Source organism: Camelina sativa, chromosome 13, assembly GCF_030686135.1.
Source record: "Camelina sativa cultivar CO46 ecotype springtype chromosome 13, ASM3068613v1".
Taxonomy (NCBI): Eukaryota; Viridiplantae; Streptophyta; class Magnoliopsida; order Brassicales; family Brassicaceae; genus Camelina; species Camelina sativa.
In genome coordinates, this window is record NC_141892.1 from 3,658,571 (window position 1) to 3,678,585 (window position 20,015).

Genomic DNA, 20,015 nt, shown 5'->3' on the forward strand with positions numbered 1-20,015 from the left:
TAAACTCTCATGTAGCTTCTCGACCAATCTCCTTTCTCTCTTTCTACTCGCTTCGAGCATTTTCTCCAAACTTAACGCCTTTTGTTTCCAATAATCAATTGTGTCAAACTCCTCGTCAATCTCGATCTTTTTGCTATCGACCAACACATCTCGTATCTTCTACCTAAACTTGCAGAACATATCACTCGTCTCATCTAAAACAGGAACATTCTCAGGCTCGTTGCTCTCAAACTTATAATCTTCAATGATCTTAAGCTCTTTGGCCTCAGCTTCTTCTCTCTATCTTCAAAAATCACTTTTTAAACTAATCAACTTAATAATTAATGTTTAGTTTAAAATAAATTAAACAAGCTCATTAATGGAATTGTAACAAACTCCATATCTTATGAGGTAAAATAGAAGGAATAAAAGCACAAACTTTTAATGAACAATTCAAAAAGAAAACATCTTGTGATTTTGAACCACAATGTTGAGATATACTTTATGATGAGAGTAATGTCATGTAGGTAATGTGTTCATAATTGTATTAAAACTTTTTCATATTAATATGTAGATTGTGTGCATCATCTGGTCTATGTTAGTAGTAATCCTTTTGAAAAATAATTGATTAATGTGTTGTATTTTGGATCTTTATTCAGCCGGAAAACCAAAAGAATAACCAAAAGATAAACCCTGACCTCTATGATCCTCATTACTTGAGAGGTGAGTCTAGATAATACAAATATTGTTTTAAGTCATATTATTCTCGAAAATGAAATAAAGAAAATAGGATTATTAAGTCAAATCATTAAGGATCAAGAAATCGGAAAAACAATATAAACTGACCCAACTTAAACCATTTAAAACATAAAACATCTTGAATTGTGTGTAAAAAATTGATATGGGAAAAATTTTACCAACACATAATCCCTACAGAAATTGATTTGGGAAAAAAATCAATCAAAACGGCATAATATGTGTCGTTTTGGTTTCGTATACCGAAAGACAAGATCTGGAATTCACCTTAAACACCTTAAGAAGATCCGTTAGCATATGCCTAACGGTAAGTGAGCAATTGCTCTGTAAAAGTAAAAGTATCTTAGTAACGCCGTTAGTTCTAATAACGGCATCTTGCGCCTTCGTTTCCTTAAAAAGATAACAAAGGCTCCACAAAACCGTAACGACGTGATCAGTCGCCGCCGTTGACACTTTCATCAGCTTCTTCACCACCGTCTCAACGCACACACCATCACAAATCTCCGATCGACCTTCTTTACAAGACGAAATAGATTCGAGAAGCTTTAGGCATCTCTTAATCGCTGAAACGCTCGTCTTTGGATCAGTTAACAAACTCGTGAGCTTCGTGACTAGCTTCCTCTCTCCGACTAACGCGAGTTTCACGCGTTTTGATGACGCGATCGCGATTAATAACGATAAGCTCGCTTCGATTAAGGTTGGATCAGAGTTTGAGCTTATCGAGTTCATAATCTCGGTGATATTGGATATGGATTGTGTCCAATATGCCACTCGGCCCAACAAGACAAGTTAATTCTAATTTCGGCCCAACAAGATTGTGAGAAAGCCATTCACTTTCTGCAGAGGGCAATCTCGACAATTCGCATCGGGAACCTTAGAGAACTCTAGGTCAAAAGTCTCCTATAAAGGGAGAAAGTATTTATTGGGATCATGATCCGGACTCGGAGGACAATACCTAAAGAGCAATACTTTGCATCGAAAACTGTTATTGTTTTTCGTATAATTCATTCCTATTTTCAGTTCATCACTTTTAGCTTACTAGTTTGCTTGTGAACTAACGAGCTCGATCCCGACTTGTTTTAAGTGACCATCACACGTTTTCCCGATTAATAAAAGAATTTGCTTGCTTTTTCCCACAAAATCTTTATTTGTTTAAGTTGTGCAATCCCCGGTACAAACAAGTGATGATTTCGTCTCTCTCGGCGATTAAGAGCTTTGACTCGGCGTCGACGGCGATAAACTCAAGCACGGCGGAGACATCGATCTTCAGTTTTGGATCCGCGTTTTTAATCAGTAGGGATAAAGACGTCAAGCAATCTCCACCGTTGGTTAAGATCAGATTCGATAACCGTCTCCGGTCGAAGATTTTACGACGGATCATGCTCAGAATCTTCACCGCCTCTCCGACGAGAAGTAATTTGGAGTCGGAGAAGTTTCTTGAATCTAATTGGCTGATGATATCCACAAGCATCCCTACGAAACCATCTTTTCCGGCGAGAAACTCTCTGTTCTCTTCAGAACCACTCGCGAATCCGAGGATCATCGACAACAACGCGTCGCGATCACTATCACCGACTCGATCAATTGCATCGTTGATTTCTTCTTTCGTCGGAGTATGGGATCCCGGTGACTGAGAACCGTTATGACGGTGATTGGAGTCGGACCAGAGATCAATGAGACGGTGGAGAGTTAGGTTAGGTACGAAGTCTTTGTTTTGAAGAATCTGCATCGTGGCAGGACAAGTGTTGTTGCCACCATCGAGCCAACGCTGGATACTAACTCGGTCGTAGGTAACGCCGGTGGAGAGACTCACGGGAGATTTCATAACGTCAAGTGAGATTGGACATTGGAAGAAACAAGGGACGGTGGTGATATAAAGATCATCGCTCCTCATATTTTTTGTTTTTGGCTTGCTCAAGTGAAATTGTTTGAAAGAGAGTTTCAGAGAGAATAAAGATCAAATCTTTGATTCTGAGTTTGAGACAGAGAGAGACACAGAGTCTTGTGACTCGTGTGGGTTTGGTTTTAAGAAGATGAGATATGACTTATGAGAGAGTGAGTCAAACCATGCTGACGTCAAAATTCATTTTTGAACTACTATTTGATACTATTTTATTTTAATCAATCTTATTCTTATGATCTTATCACAATTTTTATTTTATTTTGTAGTGTATTGTTATGTTTTCCTCTTTTTAAAAAAAATTATAATAAGATTTTTACAACATTGGAATATTATTTTCAGTGTTTTTGGAAGATATATTCCTGAATCAAAAATAAAAATACTTTTGTGACATCTTTATAAGTTTTTATTTGAAAAGAAATGTAAGAAAAGCCATGAAATAAAATACTTTTCCGTGTTTCCTTGTCACGCTTTTGGTCAAAGAGTTGAGTCTGAGGCTATCTATCTATCTTTCGGCGCGCGTAGTAAGACTAGAATTTGTATTCGGGGATATATCTCAACCGTTGATAATAGTAACCAAACGGTGTAGATTTGCTTAAATGCCTCCCACCTAAATATATCACGTAAGAATCCACTTGCCCCTTTTTAAAATTGCACCGCCTGAGGAAACTCGGGAACCTTTTGATTTCTTCAGATCTGTGTGTTTCCTTCGTAAATTAAATACTCGTATTATTGTCTCTTAAAGAATTGTTGTTGTATTCATGTCTTTTGTAAGTTAAAATTTATAAAAGATATGGGATTTAAAGGAGTTGAACTATTGACCGGGCAGATTCTATGGACTTTTAAGCAACTTTTGTTGCTTCCTTTTCTTTTTTCAAAGTCCACTTAAAAATAAAGTCTTCATCCATTACCTCAGAAGTTAGAGCCAAGATGAATGTGACATTCCAAGCTCGTACTGTCTAGTAGTATTATGTGGACAAAACTAGAAACAAATGATGTTGGCCATACATAAAATCACTTGCACGATATGAAAGATGTAGTTCCATTTTACTACGAGCTTCCATAGTTACCTTATATGGCCTCTTAAAAAACGAACTTCCGTTCGTTCAAATACATATTCAGTATAATAATTTTGCCAATAGAGGCCCATTATTTTTACGTTTTTCGTGTTCAAATATGCCATCATAAATAGATTTAGAAAGTTTGATAAAAAAAAAATTTTTATATATATATATATACAAAAAGAATAAAATCTAGAACACAACAGTCGTTATTTTTAACCTGGATCGTGTATGTACTGCTTGCTTGAGTCTGATTTATTTGATCTGGTCTAGAAAGGCAACACTTTCGCTTGGTTGAATAAAAGTAGCATCCTCCCGGTAGCAAAAAAGATTGATAGGGTCCAGGTAAATGACAAGTGGACCTCGCTCTTCCTTTCTTCTTATGCAATGTTTGAGGAACCCGATTTCTCAGATCACGCTTCCTGTGGCGTAGTGCTGAATGTTGCAGCTCAGAAGGACAAAAGACCATTCAAGTTCTACAACTTCCTACTTAAGAATCCGGATTTCATCCATTTGATTCGAGAACACTGGTACTCGTTCAACATTGTCCGTTCTGTAATGTACCGGGTTTCAAAGAAATTAAAGCACCTAAAGAGCCACATCAGAACTTTCAGCAGAGAAAATTACTCTGAAATGGAGAAAATGGTAGGTGAAGCTAATGAACTGGTGCTGACATGTCAAAGGAACACTCTTAACAACCCCTCGGTTTCCCACCCTTCCCAAGAGCTGGAAGCCACAAGAAAGTGGCACATCCTTGTTAGAGCTGAGGAGAGCTTTTTCTGTCAAAGGTCGAGAGTCACCTGGCTCTTAGAGGGTGATTGTAATTCAGCTTACTTTCACAAAATGGCAAACATGAGGAAATCGATAAACACTATCCAGTTCCTAATTGATGACAATGGGGATAAGATTGAGACTCAGCAAGGCATAAAGGAGCATTGTAGTAATTATTTTGAGTCCCTCTTTAGTGGAGACGATAGAGAGCAGCAGTTGGAGCAAAGTGATATGAATCTCCTTCTCTCTTATAGGTGTTCCCCAACTCAGGTAAGGGACCTTCAAAGCTTGTTCTCTGACCTAGATATCCAAGAAGCTTTTTTCTCGCTACCTAGAAACAAATATAGTGGTCCGGATGGATACTCAGCTGAGTTTTTTAAAGGAGCATGGTCAGTTGTAGGCGTTGAGGTAGTTGAGGCAGTGCAAGAATTTTTCAGATCTGGGGTGCTATTGAAGCAATGGAACACAACGACTCTTGTCCTTATCCCAAAATTCGCAAATGCTTCAAAAATGACTGAGTTCAGACCTATCTCATGTGTAAACACCTTGTACAAAGTCATAGCTAAGTTGTTGTCGACCAGACTTCAAAAGCTGTTAACTCAAGTCATTTCTCCAGCCCAATCCGCCTTTCTGCAACGTAGGCTCCTCGCAGAGAATGTTCTTTTGGCTTCAGAGATCGTTCATGGGTATAACTGCAGAAACATTGAGCCTCGAGGGATGCTAAAGGTAGATCTCCGAAAAGCTTTTGATAGTGTTAGATGGGACTTTATCATCTCAGCCCTCAGAGCTCTCTCAGTCCCTGAAAAATTCATAAACTGGTTACATTAATGCATATCTACTCCTACATTTTCGGTCTCAGTAAATGGGTCCATTGGGGGATTGTTCAAAAGCAGTAAGGGGCTAAGGCAAGGAGATCCACTATCTCCTTACCTCTTCGTCTTAGGAATGGAGGTTTTCTCAAATTTGTTGAAATCGAGATTTGAAGCAGGATATATCCACTATCATCCTAAAACTTCTGAGCTCTCTATCCCCCATTTAATGTTTGCAGATGATGTGATGGGGTTTTTTATGGTGGGAGATCTTCTCTTCATGGTATAAGTGAAGCCCTTGATGATTTTGCTTCTTGGTCTGGACTGCAAGTGAATAAAGACAAGACCAACCTGTACTTGGCAGGCACAGATCCCACAGAAGAATTGGCCATGTCTAGATATGGTTTTCCTACAAGAACTCTTCCAGTCAGGTACCTAGGCCTTCCCCTTATGAATAGAAAGCTACCGATGGCTGAATATGATCCGCTTATGGAGAAGTTGACAAAGAGGTTCAGGTTATGGGCAGTTAAGAGCCTATCTTTTGCTGGTCGTATCCAACTAATAGCTTTAGTGATTACGGGTATCGTCAATTTCTGGATGTCGACCTTCTTGCTGCCTTTGGGTTATGTTAAAAAAATCGAATCACTTTGCTCGAGATTCCTCTAGTCAGGTAATATAGATGCAAGCAAGGGAGACAAGATTGCTTGGTCGACTGTTTTCCTACCCAAAAAAGAGGGTGGTATAGGCCTGCGTAGATTTTCCATTTGGAATCAAACCTTATGCCTCCATTTTATCTGGTTATTGTTTGCTGGAAATGGGAGCCTATGGGCGTCATGGCATAAATTGCATCACCTTAGAGACAGATCTTTTTGGGCGATTGAGGAGAGTCCTAGGAATCCCTGGACTTGGAAGATGCTACTCCACTTAAGGCCGCTGGGTGAGAGATTTCTTAAGTCACAAGTTCGCAACAGGCATATTACTTTCTTTTGGTAAACAATTGGACTCCTTTTGGCCCTCTAATCAAGTTTCTAGGCACTGATGGCCATAGAGCTTTGTGTATTTCAGTCTCAGCAAAAGTTGGAGCCGCGTGCAATGATACAGGGTGGATTCTCACATCGCCAAGATCAGAGAACGCCTTATTGCTTCATGCTCACTTGACTACTGTCGCGCTCCCTAGTCAAGTTAATGAGTCTGACAATTACTCTTGGGTGGTTGAGAATAGTGACTGTAGAGGCTTCTCGTCGTCAAGAACTTGGGATGCCTTGAGGCCTCGGGAAGATGAGAAAATCTGGACAAGTTCTGTTTGGTTCAAAGGCGCAGTACCAAAACATGATTTTAATATGTGGGTGAGCAACCTAAACATGTTACCAACAAGACAAAGACTGATGGCATGGGGAGTCATCAATTCAGCTGATTGTTGTATATGTTCCACCATGCCTGAAACTCGTGATCACGTCCTGCTCACCTGTGAATTTGCTTCAGCAATTTGGTCCCAAGTACTCAAAAGACTATCTCCATCTAATAGGCAAATCTGCAACTGGTCATAATTATTATCTTGGATAAGGCAATCTACAGAACAAGCTCCATCATTGCTCCGTAAGATTGCTGCTCAAGCTTCAGTGTATCATATTTGTCGTCAGAGAAATAATGTTCTTCACAACAACCTATGAATCCCTCCACCAACAATCTTTAAAATCATTGATAGAGAGATTCGAAACACTATCACAGGAAGGCGACATAGAAGGCGTTGGCAACCGCTAATGCTCCTCTGGATTCGCTAATCCTAGTATTTTTCCATATCCAAAATTATTGTAACTTTGTTTTATTTTTTTTTGCCAAAGTTGCTCTATCTTAGGTAAAGTTTTTGTTTTACCTTAATTTTCATTTTTTAACGATATTTACAAGTTTAGCAAAAAAAAAAAAAAAAAAAAACTCTTTCAACCACCTTTCGGTTTAATTACAAAAGGACTTCAATGAGAACGTATGAAGCAATGATCGGTAAATTGCACGAACGATGCTTCGGTTTGTAATAGTGGATGTCAACAGTGTTGTTGATACAGTAATAATTAGGATTTTAGGAACTAGGACAAGCTTTAGATCTTATTGACTGTTGTTCTGACATAACTACTATTGTGCCTTTAATGTATGTGTTCGGTTTCCTACTTTCCTTCGTTTTTTTGTTGTTGTTGACACTATTCGGTTTCCTTCGTTCTTCTGACATATTTGTACGTACGAAAGGTTAGTGTCGTCATTATTTCTCTGCATTCAACATTTATGATAAAACATAACTGAAAAATACAACTTATTACTTGGCCTATAAATCCTATAACGAAAAGGTACTAACATTAGTATAACAAAAAAAAAAACGATTTTTATAATCCTAAAATTAGACGTTTAGCCGATGAAGTCTCATACTATCATAATATATAGTCAAACCATAATAAACATTGACAATAGTACGTGGGAATCGTACAATGATAGTATTTTCTTATACTTGTTTAATACCTTGATTATAGTATTTACTATGAAAATTTAAAAGGTTACACTATAATATAGTCAATTTGATATGAAATTATTATTATTATTTTGTCGTCAAGCTATATGAACAGAAAATTTTGACATAACATGAAATGAAAAGGCTCTACCTTGACCCACCACTAATTATTTTCTTTCATACTCTTCTCTTTGTCCCCTCTTTCTAAATCACTAGAAGATGAATTGATAGTATTTCTTTTAGAAAAAAATGAAAATGTATTTATATAAGAAATTAGAAATCTTGATAATTAGTTACATGTAATCTTAGTGAGATATATGCTAAAATTTTCTTGTGTTGTAGTATAAGTTCTATCCACATAATACATATTATTTCAAAACAAAATTAGAAATATAAGGAAACTAGGTTTTCACCCGCGGTACACCGCTGGACTAAATTATAAATTATTGCATTTGAAATAATAATTTTTAAGATATTTAGTTTTCAAAATCTCAATTAATTAACTTTTATCTAATTAATTTATAATTTTGTTTAGAATGTCTTTTCTTCTTCTTACGTTTTATACAATTTAGAACCTAATTACATTATATTTGTTATTAGCTAGATAGAATATAAAATTTAAAAACACTTACTTTTGTTTTCTATAATTAAACAGATGTATATGTCTATATGGTATGTTAGTGCATATTTTTATGTGTATACAATTATTTTATTTTTTTGGAATATTAAGAAGTATGTGTAATATTTTGTAGTTCATATACTAAATAATGTATAAGTTAATTTTCCAAACTATGACTACAAATATATAGTATATGAAATAAACTAATAGTTTTAGTGTTAGTTCTATAGTCCAAATCCGTCATGCTAAGTGGATCACGCAACATGTTTAAAAAATTTTAATCTGCAAAAACTCATCCAAAAGTTACTTTTTATCAAACCAAATTTTCAAATTTTTATCAAGTAAAGAACAATACTTAGGATCACAGGTTTACTTTCACGGGATTACTTCTAGGGTAAACTTCTTCATTCACCTTTTTATAAAATAAGGAAATAAAATATATATACATTTGCAATGTTTGTTACTTTTTAAAACACTTAGTTTCTATAAAAAAAATCAAATATAAATAAAGTTAATTTGTTTATTAAATTAATTATTTAATGCTAATGTCATTCCTGTAAATAAGTGTCAACTTTGAGATTTATTTTATAAATATCTCCAAAATATATATATATAGATGGATACTTACATGTGAACTATAATTTAAGACAGCTATAAAGGAGTCTTCCTCCATATTTTCTGTCTCGTGGGTCATATAAAGAGGGAGCTATAAAGAGACGTTATTGTTTTGCACCACAACATTTTTTTACTCTTTCCCTGAGATAACTTGTTCACATATATTTAGGTTTTTTTTTTCTTTTTTTTTTTTTTTTGGGCAAACATTCACATATATTTAGCTCTAATTCAAATGTAGGTACTTTTGTGGTAAAAAGTAAAAACGTTTGTGCTTCAAGGAGATAATTCGGAGGTGTCCGAATCAAACGTTGCTCGAGGAGAAATAAAATACTCATCATCTTCGTAAAATAAAAATTCGGAACCAATCACACGGCTTCATAGAACATATAACATTAAATTTTTAGTATAGATTTTAATATAACGACGTAAAATCCATGATATAGATGGATACTTGGATTAATTAGTGGTTTCCTTAACAAAAAAAACATACGAATAAGACCATAAAAAGTAATAAATAAATAAATAAAAACACGAATAGAACCACAAGTCAACATCTTTTCAATCACAATCGCTCTCTCTTGATGTGCCCATATTTCTTGCTGTCAGCGATTCACAACCTTCTCTTTTTCATTCCATCACACCCATCAACAAAATCTACCCTTTTAAATATTAAATATTTCCACCCAAAACTCCTTCAAAACATAATTCATTTCCCTCCTTCCCTTCTCTCTTTTTTGTTTCTCTCCAATCTTTCACCAATGTCTTCTCGATACTGCAGACCAAGAACATATCATCAACTCAGAAGAACAATCCCTATTCTTGTTCTTCTTGTTGTCCTTTTGAGTTGCTGCAATGGAGCAAGAACCACGAACGTGTTCTACACGAGCTCGCCACCAAAACAAAAGGACCACGTCGTTTCGCCACCTCATCAAGCTCATCGTCAAGTACAAGATCACAAAAGTGTACAGTTTTTGGGGTCCTTGCCACGTCAGTTTCCGGTTCCAGCTTCTGGTCCTTCCAGAAAACATAACGAGATCGGTTTGAGTAGTACTACGACAACTCGGTCCTCTCCTTGAAGTTCAAAGGTTTGGTTTGGTTAATGAATCATCCTTTTTACTTTTGTAAGTTTTTGTGGTTTAAATTTTTGCTCCTTTTGATTTTGGTTTAGACTGATGTAAATAGATTTCAGTTTCATTTATTTATGGGCAATGCTGTGGATAGATCAGCTTTCTTTTTTATTTTTAATATCGGAACTTGTTAGATCCATTGAAATATATTGCACGTACGTGTAAGTGTAAAAGATCGGAGGAGAGATCAGCTCTTTTTGTAATCAAATAACTATTGTTCCTTTTGATTTTTCCGATATGGAAAGTTCGATGGAATCTAAATTTTGTATACGACATGTTTATCATATTTTAATCGTGGATTAATCCGGATTGATGAAAGAGTATCAGCAGTACCAGCTAAATGTTAAATAAGATATATATAACTTATAAGTCGCCGATCCGTTTGGTATAATATTTAGTTATTGATATAAGCCGATTTGGTTTAGTTACTTTATATATTCACTTTTCTTCTTATGAGTTACAAAATAACAAACGGAAGATTATTATACTTAAGTTGCATATACGGGAATAGGTAAATTGGAATAATTAAGCTACAAGACTGGCATTTGAGTTGATGTTTTAATAAGAAGTATTTACTCGACAATGCATAGAAGATATCTTGAAATATAAATGATCCCATAATATAATGGACTTTTATTTGACAAATACAGATAATGTGTGTGTTCGTGCGTAAAAGAATTGTCATTTCTCAAAAATATGAAGCAATGAAATGTATATATGTTCTTAGCTAAAACGTGTGATTAAGATTGGACGTATATACATAATTGATTACTTTTGGATGTATCTTTTTGTTTAATTTTCGTCAATAATGTCACTGAGCAGTCGTTGTGAATACGATTGACCAACGGCTGCAGATAATTGGGGGATTTGATGTGATCTCTCCTACGAGTTTCAGAAATTCATTGAACGTTTCTTTGGGGTTAGTGAACTAGAGTCATTAATAGTACTTTTTATAATAATAATAAAAAAATATCAATTATATTCCCTTGATTCTCATTCAAACTTTGAATAACTTTATCGGAATTCCATGTGATGAAATATACTTTACATGAACAACAGGGTCCCTTGACTCTCTTGTCTCGATTACAACTTTAGTTTACGTCATTTAAATATATAACCAGGCGTGAGCTATAGAGATAAGCTAGTTAGAAATGTAAAACAAGGAGATCCCATAAATGGTATAAGCAATAGAACCTAAAAATTCCCAAAATGGGTTGTATTGTATATATTCCATATGTGTAAACTCACGTACTGTATGTATAATCTACAACGTCTCTGATTATTCAAGTATAAGTAGTTCTACGTCCTAATAGCAATAGTTTTTTTTAGCTAGCAACGTTTGAATTGTTAACTTACTAAACAAAACATCTTAATTTATTGATCAGCCCACTGATAATCGAATTGAAAGTACTCCACATCTATTTATATTAAAAGATTTCAAACACGTCGTGTGACACCGGTTTTTAGTAGCAACTTACTACTATTATTCAGTTTTGACGTCTTGTACAATGGTTTTAGATACTGAAGATTTGGTCACCGCTGCAATGCTTTAATTTGCAATATTAATCATGCATGCGTGTGAGATTGAATAAATTAATAATAAGCCAAAGTGGCTGAAAACGTTGTGACAAAATGCTAGGGTGTATTAATATGGATTTAGGATGGATACATTTATACGCGGGCATGTGATGTGTCCAAATGCGTACGTGTGCACTTGTGTCCATGCGCACGTACACGTGCGGTGTACCCCGCATTGATAGGGCGAGTCTCGATTATTTCCATTCACATATATATCTTTCGTTAGTTGACCATATGTATCCAAATGCACGCGACATACATATTCGCACGAAAGACTCAAACATTTTGTTTAATGATATAACATTATTGATCATATGATATTTATTTATACCCATTGAACTGTATAACAAGTATAGTGAACTGAATTCTCATGTTCGATAACATGCACTTCTTCGGGGTCTGGTTTTTATTTGATTTATAACTTATGTGGTCAAACAGAACACACCATTGAATAGGATATGATAAAAGACTATTCAAATTGGTTTTTTGAAGTTTATTTGATTCGAACTTTGATCATGCATACTAAAAGATTTGTACATATCCTGACGAGTGACGAGTTATATCATTAAAACTCTAACAAGTGACAACCTCCACGAATGAAGGACATAACTAAAAATTACCTTTAAACACACAAACACAACAAACGGTACCTCGATCACATAAACACGCGTGTTTCAAAATTATTTGGAGACTCAACACATATTCTCTAGAGGAGTCCACAAGTCTCTCCATAAGAAGAAGGCGAAGAATGAAGCTGTGTCATCAATTTAGGGACTTTTTTTTTATGAATATTGCCCAGGCCCAGTACTGTGAACGAGTAGAAGTGATGGACCAGTAGACAAAAACACTTGGTAAATTGTTATAAAGGCATGTACAGTGGTGAGTTCTCACTAATATAAAAAAAAAAAAGTAGGAGTGAGAAGTGAGAATGGATTCTCAAATGAGAACTTTTGAGAACCTGACTACATATGGTCAAATGAGAACTTTTGAGTTCCTAACTGGGCCGAAATTGGTACATCTTTAGGGTCTACTATGTATTAATCATCTTCTTATAGTCCGTTATATTTTGGCCCGTTTAAATTTTTGGCCATGGCCGACAATGGGAAAATTGGAAATCGAGTCATCTTGGAATTTCACAATCAAAAAGAAAATTCTGATAGGCAAAACATGTTTGTGTGTATACGGTAAGAAAATTCAAAAATTGGCAATCAATGTAAAGTGGAAATGGTGACTCAACATATCTTTCCTTGGAATACAACTTACAAATGATGACTGATTTGGCTTCCCTTTGAATTTACCTTTTACCACTCTCTCTCTTTTTTTTTCTGGTGATGTTATTTTACAAAAAAAAATTCAAGAAAATAAATGAGAATGATAGATTTTATAAAAGTAGCCATATAACAAATTTGATTATTTAAGTTGCCAACCAAGCTAGACCACTTTCCAACTTTGTAAGAGAACTTGGCACATGCTTTCCAACATGGGATATGAAACTTTATTTCAAAAAGATTAAATTTTTAAAGCTTTAATCATTCTCAGATTCATTCTAAAAGGTGATTAATATTTGAATTATTGCAAGTAACTTGTTTTGGACATATACCAAATTAATCTATAGTATCAATCGACAGAAGAACATGTTGTGAGACTATTAATGTTATAGGATTTCTGGCCAGTTAATATAATATACTGATACCATGTTTCTTGATAAAAATATACAATGTCCACATTTCATACTAGGGTCTCATATAGATTATACGCTTAAAGGGGAAACTTATGATGCCTTCTGACTAGTTCAACAAGTCGGCCATCCTTGTGCGAAAAATAACGACTATACAAAGATTCCCTTCAATTTTCTATTGTTGCAACAGTCTTAACTCGTCAAATATTAATCTTTTTTTTTTAAGTGTTTGAAGTTTGAATTCTCAAAGGCGAAAATAATACTAATAAATAGAGAAGATAAATTGAAAATTCAATAGATTTTCAAAAACGGTCACGGGAGAAACCACAAGGGTCCGTTTGTCTGCAATAGTCATATTTTATTTTTATTTATTTTTCTACTATTTTTAGTTTTTTTTTTCTTATTTCGAGAATAAAAGTTTGAACGCTGTCCGAAGTCTGAACCACATAAGCCGAGCCGATATAACCCTAGGCCAAAGCCAAACTTTGCCGTGACTCGTGGGCTGATTCATTTGAACCCGAATCATAAATCAACGGTTGAGATCAATCTCGAAACAATCTAACGGCGGCGTAGAAGCGTCGGTGAGCTAAAAAAGAGTGTGAAAGCCATGTCATCATAGCATTGTCTCTCTCAGATTTTTTTAATTTTGTTTATTTTTCTGCGAAAATAATTAAGAAAAAAAAAAAAAAGAGTGGAGAAAAAAAAGGGGAAAAATCCTAGAGCTATATATTAGCACATATACTCGTTTCACTTTCCTTAGTGTTAGCTGCTGCCGCTATTGTGTGTTCTCCTTCATTTCTCTCTCTTTCTCTCTCGCTGCGTCTCGAATCTTCTGTATCATCGTTCTTCTTCTTCTTCTTCTTCTTCTTCAAGGTGAGTCCTAGATCCGCTCTCACTTGTTTCTCGCTACCGATTTTGCTAGATCTGTTAAGCATGCGTTGATTTTTATGAGAAATAGTTTGTTCTTATCTTTGTTTGTTTGTTCTGTGATTCGATCGGTGCTTGTTGGATCGATCTGAGGTTTTTCTTAGTTTTTATCTGTTAGATCTATAGAGTTTGAGGATGCATCTCGCTTGGGTCCGATCTGTTGTTGTTGTTGTTTAATTTTGTTTCTTCAGTGAAGTGGAACTTGTTTCTTAAGTTCGATATGATCTGCGTGCTTAGTTTGTATCCTTCGATTGATCTGGTTTTAATCTTCGATCTGTCATGCGTTGATGTTTACTAGTGATTTTTTCAAGTGTTTTCGCTTTGAGATCTGTGAATCTGTGAAGTTTTTAAACCCAGATTTTATAACTTTATCTGACTTGGCTAAGCTATATTGCCTTATGTGACCAAATCATCAGTAAGTTAAGCTATGATTGAATTGTGGTAACTGCAGCTAATCGTCAAAACTAAGTTGTGATTTGATTCGTTTGGCATGTATTCAGTGATGGTGTTTATCAGTGTTTTGTAGCATTTACTTGATGAGCTTCTCTAATTGGTTTTACTTTTTTTGCTATAGTGAGAGATGGCCGATGGTGAGGATATTCAGCCACTCGTCTGTGACAATGGAACTGGAATGGTGAAGGTGAGTATGACTGTCTAATTAGCTTTCAGTATGTTTTCTGCGTCCGTTGTTGTACTTTTGTAGACCTCTCTGATCATGGTTTTTTTTATATATGCACAGGCTGGTTTTGCTGGAGATGATGCTCCGAGAGCAGTGTTCCCAAGTATTGTTGGTCGTCCCAGGCACACTGGTGTCATGGTTGGTATGGGTCAGAAAGATGCTTACGTTGGTGATGAAGCTCAGTCGAAGAGAGGTATTCTTACCTTGAAGTATCCAATTGAACATGGTATTGTAAGCAACTGGGATGATATGGAAAAGATCTGGCATCACACTTTCTACAACGAGCTCCGTGTAGCCCCTGAGGAGCATCCAGTTCTTCTCACAGAGGCACCTCTTAACCCTAAAGCTAACAGGGAGAAGATGACTCAGATCATGTTTGAGACATTCAATGTCCCTGCCATGTATGTTGCTATTCAGGCCGTTCTTTCTCTCTACGCCAGTGGTCGTACAACCGGTTAGTTCTCAACTTTAAACATGCATCTGAGTAATGTTCTTTTCTTACTTTGTCTGTTCTTACAAATTGTTCTCTTTCTGCAATAGGTATTGTGCTTGACTCTGGTGATGGTGTGTCTCACACTGTGCCAATCTACGAGGGGTACGCTCTCCCTCATGCTATCCTCCGTCTCGATCTTGCTGGTCGGGATCTCACAGATTCTCTCATGAAGATCCTCACTGAGAGAGGTTACATGTTCACCACAACAGCAGAGCGGGAAATTGTCCGTGACATAAAGGAGAAACTTGCTTACGTCGCTCTTGACTACGAGCAAGAGCTCGAGACAGCCAAGAGCAGCTCGTCAGTGGAGAAGAACTACGAGCTACCCGATGGACAAGTCATCACCATTGGAGCTGAAAGATTCCGTTGTCCTGAGGTTCTATTCCAGCCATCGCTCATCGGAATGGAAGCTCCTGGAATCCATGAAACAACTTACAACTCCATCATGAAGTGTGATGTCGATATCAGGAAGGATCTCTACGGAAACATCGTTCTCAGTGGTGGTTCCACCATGTTCCCAGGTATCGCTGACCGTATGAGCAAAGAGATCACCGCGCTTGCACCTAGCAGCATGAAGATCAAGGTTGTTGCACCACCCGAGAGAAAATACAGTGTCTGGATCGGAGGATCAATCCTTGCATCCCTCAGCACTTTCCAACAGGTAAAAACAATATCTCAATTCTGCTTCCTTCTTTTTCAAAATCATGAGAGTGAAAATGTTGACATTTTTGTTTTGCTTCTGTGTGTGTGAATCAGATGTGGATTTCAAAGGGAGAGTACGATGAGTCGGGTCCATCAATTGTTCACAGGAAATGCTTCTAAGTTGTCTCTCTTCTCTTCTCTTCTCTTCTCTCTCTGGTTCGTGGTGGTGAGTTTGTTACAAAATCTGTTTTCCCTAGTTGAGATGGGGAACTGAAAACTATGTGTTGTTATGTGGTTGTCTTTTTTTTTTCATTCTCTTTAGAACCTTTTGAATGTCTCAAGAAGTCTGTGTACTTTAGTCTTATCTCTGTTTTGTTCTATTCTATTTTTCTTTAGGATGCTTGTGATGATTCTGGTTTTTTTTGTCCTTTAAGCAAAAAAAAAAATATCATATTATATTTGGTCCTTGAGTTCATTTTTTGGGGCTTTTTCACTATAAATATTGTTTGGATGTCTTCAATCTTTTATTTGTGTACGAGACAGGTTTTTCCACATATCAGGTTGCATTGCCAGTTATTATGTAATGGTAATGCTGAGCCTATACTAAGAAGACTTATGTTTGATTCAGCAAAAATTGATGGGATAGAAGTAAAACTTAGAAAAGAATTTGGCCTATAAGGAAACAAGATTTGCTTCACTAGTTGGAAAACAAATGACCTAATGTAATTTACCTGAGCGGTCAAAATAAACAAAACAAAACTGTTGTTTGACCAAAGAATAGTGGGTCTGTTGGTTAAAGAAAGAAGGATTCATTCCCTCTTTACAACTCGACTCAAAACCATTTTTTGAAAGATAACAAATGGATTGAATGTGAAATAATCCATCTAAACCGCTTTTTTCAACTCTTTAAGTGTTACGTTTTGGAGAGTAGCAAACATTTCCACGTTTTTATCCTTTTAGGTGGACATGTATATTACTGGTTTGGAAGTTTTGGAAATTTGTTTCTTTCAAATCACAAAACGTCTACACATCACAATCTGTTTAGATTCCTAGCTAGTTAAATTTCTGTCCCCACAATTGGAAAGACGTGAAATGGTCGGTCCAGCCAAATCACCCCGAATACTTTATTGATACTTTTGAAAAAAATGATCCAATTGGACAACTCATATACACACAGAAAATGCGTAGTTGCCTTGCCGACCATAACTTTATTGTATTCATTTTTTCAATTGTCTATTGAATCTTCCAAAGAATCTAATGCATTCTTTATCGTAAGAACTTCCGGTCCAAAGAATTTGATAACTGAGAAAGGGTGCTAGTAGATTACTCAATACCCAAATAGATGGTAACTAACACATAAGAAAGGTTTGACCAACCTAACTTAATTCGAAATTCCCATTTCCGAATTAAGAGTACTATATCCCAAGCCGAAAAATTGTTCCGGGACCTCCATTTTTCATATGTAGGTTTTTGAGGCCCCAGACATATTTGTCTTTGTTTGTACTTTGTAGTAGTGCTTAAATCATTTCATGTTTTAATTTCGAAAGCATAAGTAGCAGAGTTAGATACCTTATTTCTCGTCTGAGGGCCAAGCTATTGTATAATCTCACACGTAAGAGAATAATAAGAGCAAAAACCCTAGAATGAGAATGTGATGAGATATTTGGTACCCAAAAAAAAAAAGAAAGGACCAATAGTTAGTGTATGAAGTATGAACCAATTCCCAAATTATAGGCCCATTTGTTACCATTGTCTTAATTCTTCTCAAGCGAAAAAAGCAAGTTGTTTTTCCATGACTGTTTCAAACATAAACATAGATGAACAAAAAAAATCTATAAAATCCATTAGAGCATTATTATTATACAGTTATAAACAAATGAGATCAAGCTAAATAGTAAGTTATACAGTATTATTGAACAATCAGTGATGCCAATAATGAAATAAACTGTAACAAATATTCCCAAGACAAAAAAGAAACAAAAAACTAATCTAGATTTGTGTGTTTCAAAAAATCCCACCAAGAAGAGAAAAAAGCCAAAGCACCCCTACAACACTGCTAGAGGATATACTGATGGCATAGAGAACATAACATTAACCAAATCAAAGAAAAAGGTTGAACAAATTCTTGAGGAACAAGCAACTTCTTCTTATGGAAACGAGAGTTTTGAAAAACGAATGTAAAACATTTTATTATTTTCGTATTTCTTTAGGGGTTTACTCTGTTCTCTCCAAAACAAATACATTTCCTTTCCCATCTCTCCCTACTTGTATATCTTCATCTAAATATCTACAAAACTCTCAGAATCAAGGAATCCATAATCATATAATTAATAAAACGATATTGTAAACTTTTAACCAAAAAAAAAAAGGATACGTAATCTCAAATAATCCCTCAGGGTTGAAAATTCCCAAAAGAAGATCCGTGTTCTTCCTGAAAATGTTCATCAACTGATTCCAACAAAGGAACAAATCAAGAAACTTCCCATAAATAGAAATTTGATTAATGATTATTATACCCGAGTAGTAAAAAAACACACACACGTACCTGGTCTGGCTTAATCGTTGAGCTTTCATAAGTTATCTCAACACTCTACAACAAACAACCAAACGCAATTCCCATCAAAAACGCGATTTTTTAGATGAATCTGAAACCAAAAACGCCGAAACTAACTATTACTATAATAAGTATAATGTACCGTTTTGGATGAGATCTTGAAAGAAGCGACGATTCTAAACTCGCCGTCGAGTAGATTCAATCCCCGGACATCAAATTTTAACACATGGACCGTTTTGCCCTTCGTTTATCCCAAAAAAAAAAAAAAAAAAAACAAATTCAGATGATTACACTTAGGAAAAAAAACGTCATCAACTAAATACAAGTACCTGAGCAATGTCGATCTGTTGAAGAAGATCACCGAGAGAGACGAAATCTCGAAGACCCAATTTGGTTCTTTTAGAACCCAACACAGTGATTGTACTGTAAATGAGTCTCCAGCAACCTCCGATCTTGTCTAGCTCTCCGGTCGGCTCCGGCGTCGGATTCCTACATTCAAGAAGCTTCACCAACCCCTCGACCTCTGCTTTTTTATCCGATTTAACTCCGAATATACCTCTGTTTATCCCTTTAAGAGCTTCGTAGAGCTCTTCTTTAATCTGTGAAACTGTTCTTGTTTCTTCTTCTTCCTCTACTTCTTGTTGTTCATTAGTGGAGGAACAAGAGCTGCTCTGTTCCGTGACTTTCCCGATGAACATGGGTCTGAGACGATTTGGGTTGTCACTAAAACTCATCGTTTTGCCATTGTGATTGCTGAAAGAAACTAACACCTTCGCGTTTGGTGTTCTTGTTGAGATTGCTCGTCCTGAGGCTGCTATTGATGGTGGTGGCTGGATAAGCTTACTCGACATTGCCAAGTTGTCACACCAGAATCTCTCTAAACTCGATAGGAGCTTAGGAAGAAAGGTAAGTGATGATAATTGTTGTACAATGATTTGTGGGGAGGAGAATGCACTGTTTTTTTATTTTTTATTATCTATCTTCATCTTTTTAGTAATCCTATCACCACCATACAACTATGCCATTACCAAATATAAAACTAAGCAAATCTCATTTATATATAAAGAAAAAAAAAATTGTTTTTAAATTATCATATTGGTTTTATTTATTTACAATTTGATTTGTCAAAAATTAATTTTTATTTGAATAAGAGAAGGTTTTCCCAATTTGTAATTCTAATTTTAGAAATTTTTCTTTAGTAGTTTGGAGCTTTGCTTTCACTTGTTGGACAAGATTAGGCTAAATTAGGTTGTTTTTTTTATTCAGGAGCATTGCTTTCATTTTGTTGTACAATATTAGGATAATTTAGGTGCCCACTAGACCTGATCGAATA

General features: G+C 35.7%; 3 protein-coding genes and 1 pseudogene across 4 annotated transcripts; 2 read left to right on the plus strand and 2 right to left on the minus strand.

The window, feature by feature from the left end:
• Positions 1–854: 854 nt before the first annotated feature.
• LOC104734979 (U-box domain-containing protein 28-like) lies at positions 855–2,744 on the minus strand. Its single transcript, XM_087481096.1, has 2 exons — positions 1,902–2,744; positions 855–1,471 (listed from the first exon to the last, which is right to left on the minus strand). Exons 1-2 carry the CDS (start codon positions 2,627–2,629, stop codon positions 940–942), a joined length of 1,260 nt encoding a protein of 419 aa, XP_087337222.1. The 5' UTR covers positions 2,630–2,744; the 3' UTR covers positions 855–939.
• Positions 2,745–9,651: 6,907 nt separating this feature from the next.
• On the plus strand, positions 9,652–10,451 carry LOC104734980 (protein IDA-LIKE 3 pseudogene; annotated as a pseudogene). Its single transcript, XR_015578820.1, has one exon. The product of XR_015578820.1 is annotated as a protein IDA-LIKE 3 pseudogene (transcript).
• Positions 10,452–13,877: 3,426 nt separating this feature from the next.
• LOC104734981 (actin-7) lies at positions 13,878–16,603 on the plus strand. Its single transcript, XM_010454680.2, has 5 exons — positions 13,878–14,260; positions 14,889–14,954; positions 15,054–15,447; positions 15,534–16,147; positions 16,243–16,603. The coding sequence occupies exons 2-5, from the start codon at positions 14,895–14,897 to the stop codon at positions 16,306–16,308; spliced, it is 1,134 nt and encodes a 377-aa protein (XP_010452982.1). The 5' UTR covers positions 13,878–14,260; positions 14,889–14,894; the 3' UTR covers positions 16,309–16,603.
• A 1,358-nt stretch (positions 16,604–17,961) lies between these two features.
• LOC104737910 (fibrillin-5, chloroplastic) lies at positions 17,962–19,823 on the minus strand. Its single transcript, XM_087481097.1, has 5 exons — positions 19,012–19,823; positions 18,825–18,923; positions 18,674–18,718; positions 18,503–18,576; positions 17,962–18,415 (listed from the first exon to the last, which is right to left on the minus strand). The coding sequence occupies exons 1-5, from the start codon at positions 19,531–19,533 to the stop codon at positions 18,343–18,345; spliced, it is 813 nt and encodes a 270-aa protein (XP_087337223.1). The 5' UTR covers positions 19,534–19,823; the 3' UTR covers positions 17,962–18,342.
• Between the last annotated feature and the right edge of the window lie 192 nt (positions 19,824–20,015).

What these genes read in the sequence shown, in the direction of transcription:
- LOC104734979 (XM_087481096.1), bottom strand. Translation starts at nt 2,629, where the DNA reads ATGAGGAGCGATGATCTTTATATCACCACCGTCCCTTGTTTCTTCCAA. An exon ending in ATCACTTGTTTGTACCGGGG is followed by an intron (nt 1,472 to 1,901) that starts ATTGCACAACTT and finishes ATCCAATATCAC; the next exon opens with CGAGATTATGAACTCGATAA.
- LOC104734981 (XM_010454680.2), top strand. Translation starts at nt 14,895, where the DNA reads ATGGCCGATGGTGAGGATATTCAGCCACTCGTCTGTGACAATGGAACT. An exon ending in ATGGAACTGGAATGGTGAAG is followed by an intron (nt 14,955 to 15,053) that starts GTGAGTATGACT and finishes ATATATGCACAG; the next exon opens with GCTGGTTTTGCTGGAGATGA. An exon ending in CCCTCAGCACTTTCCAACAG is followed by an intron (nt 16,148 to 16,242) that starts GTAAAAACAATA and finishes TGTGTGAATCAG; the next exon opens with ATGTGGATTTCAAAGGGAGA.
- LOC104737910 (XM_087481097.1), bottom strand. Translation starts at nt 19,533, where the DNA reads ATGTCGAGTAAGCTTATCCAGCCACCACCATCAATAGCAGCCTCAGGA. An exon ending in AACAGATCGACATTGCTCAG is followed by an intron (nt 18,924 to 19,011) that starts GTACTTGTATTT and finishes GGATAAACGAAG; the next exon opens with GGCAAAACGGTCCATGTGTT. An exon ending in GAGGGATTATTTGAGATTAC is followed by an intron (nt 18,416 to 18,502) that starts GTATCCTTTTTT and finishes AGAGTTTTGTAG; the next exon opens with ATATTTAGATGAAGATATAC.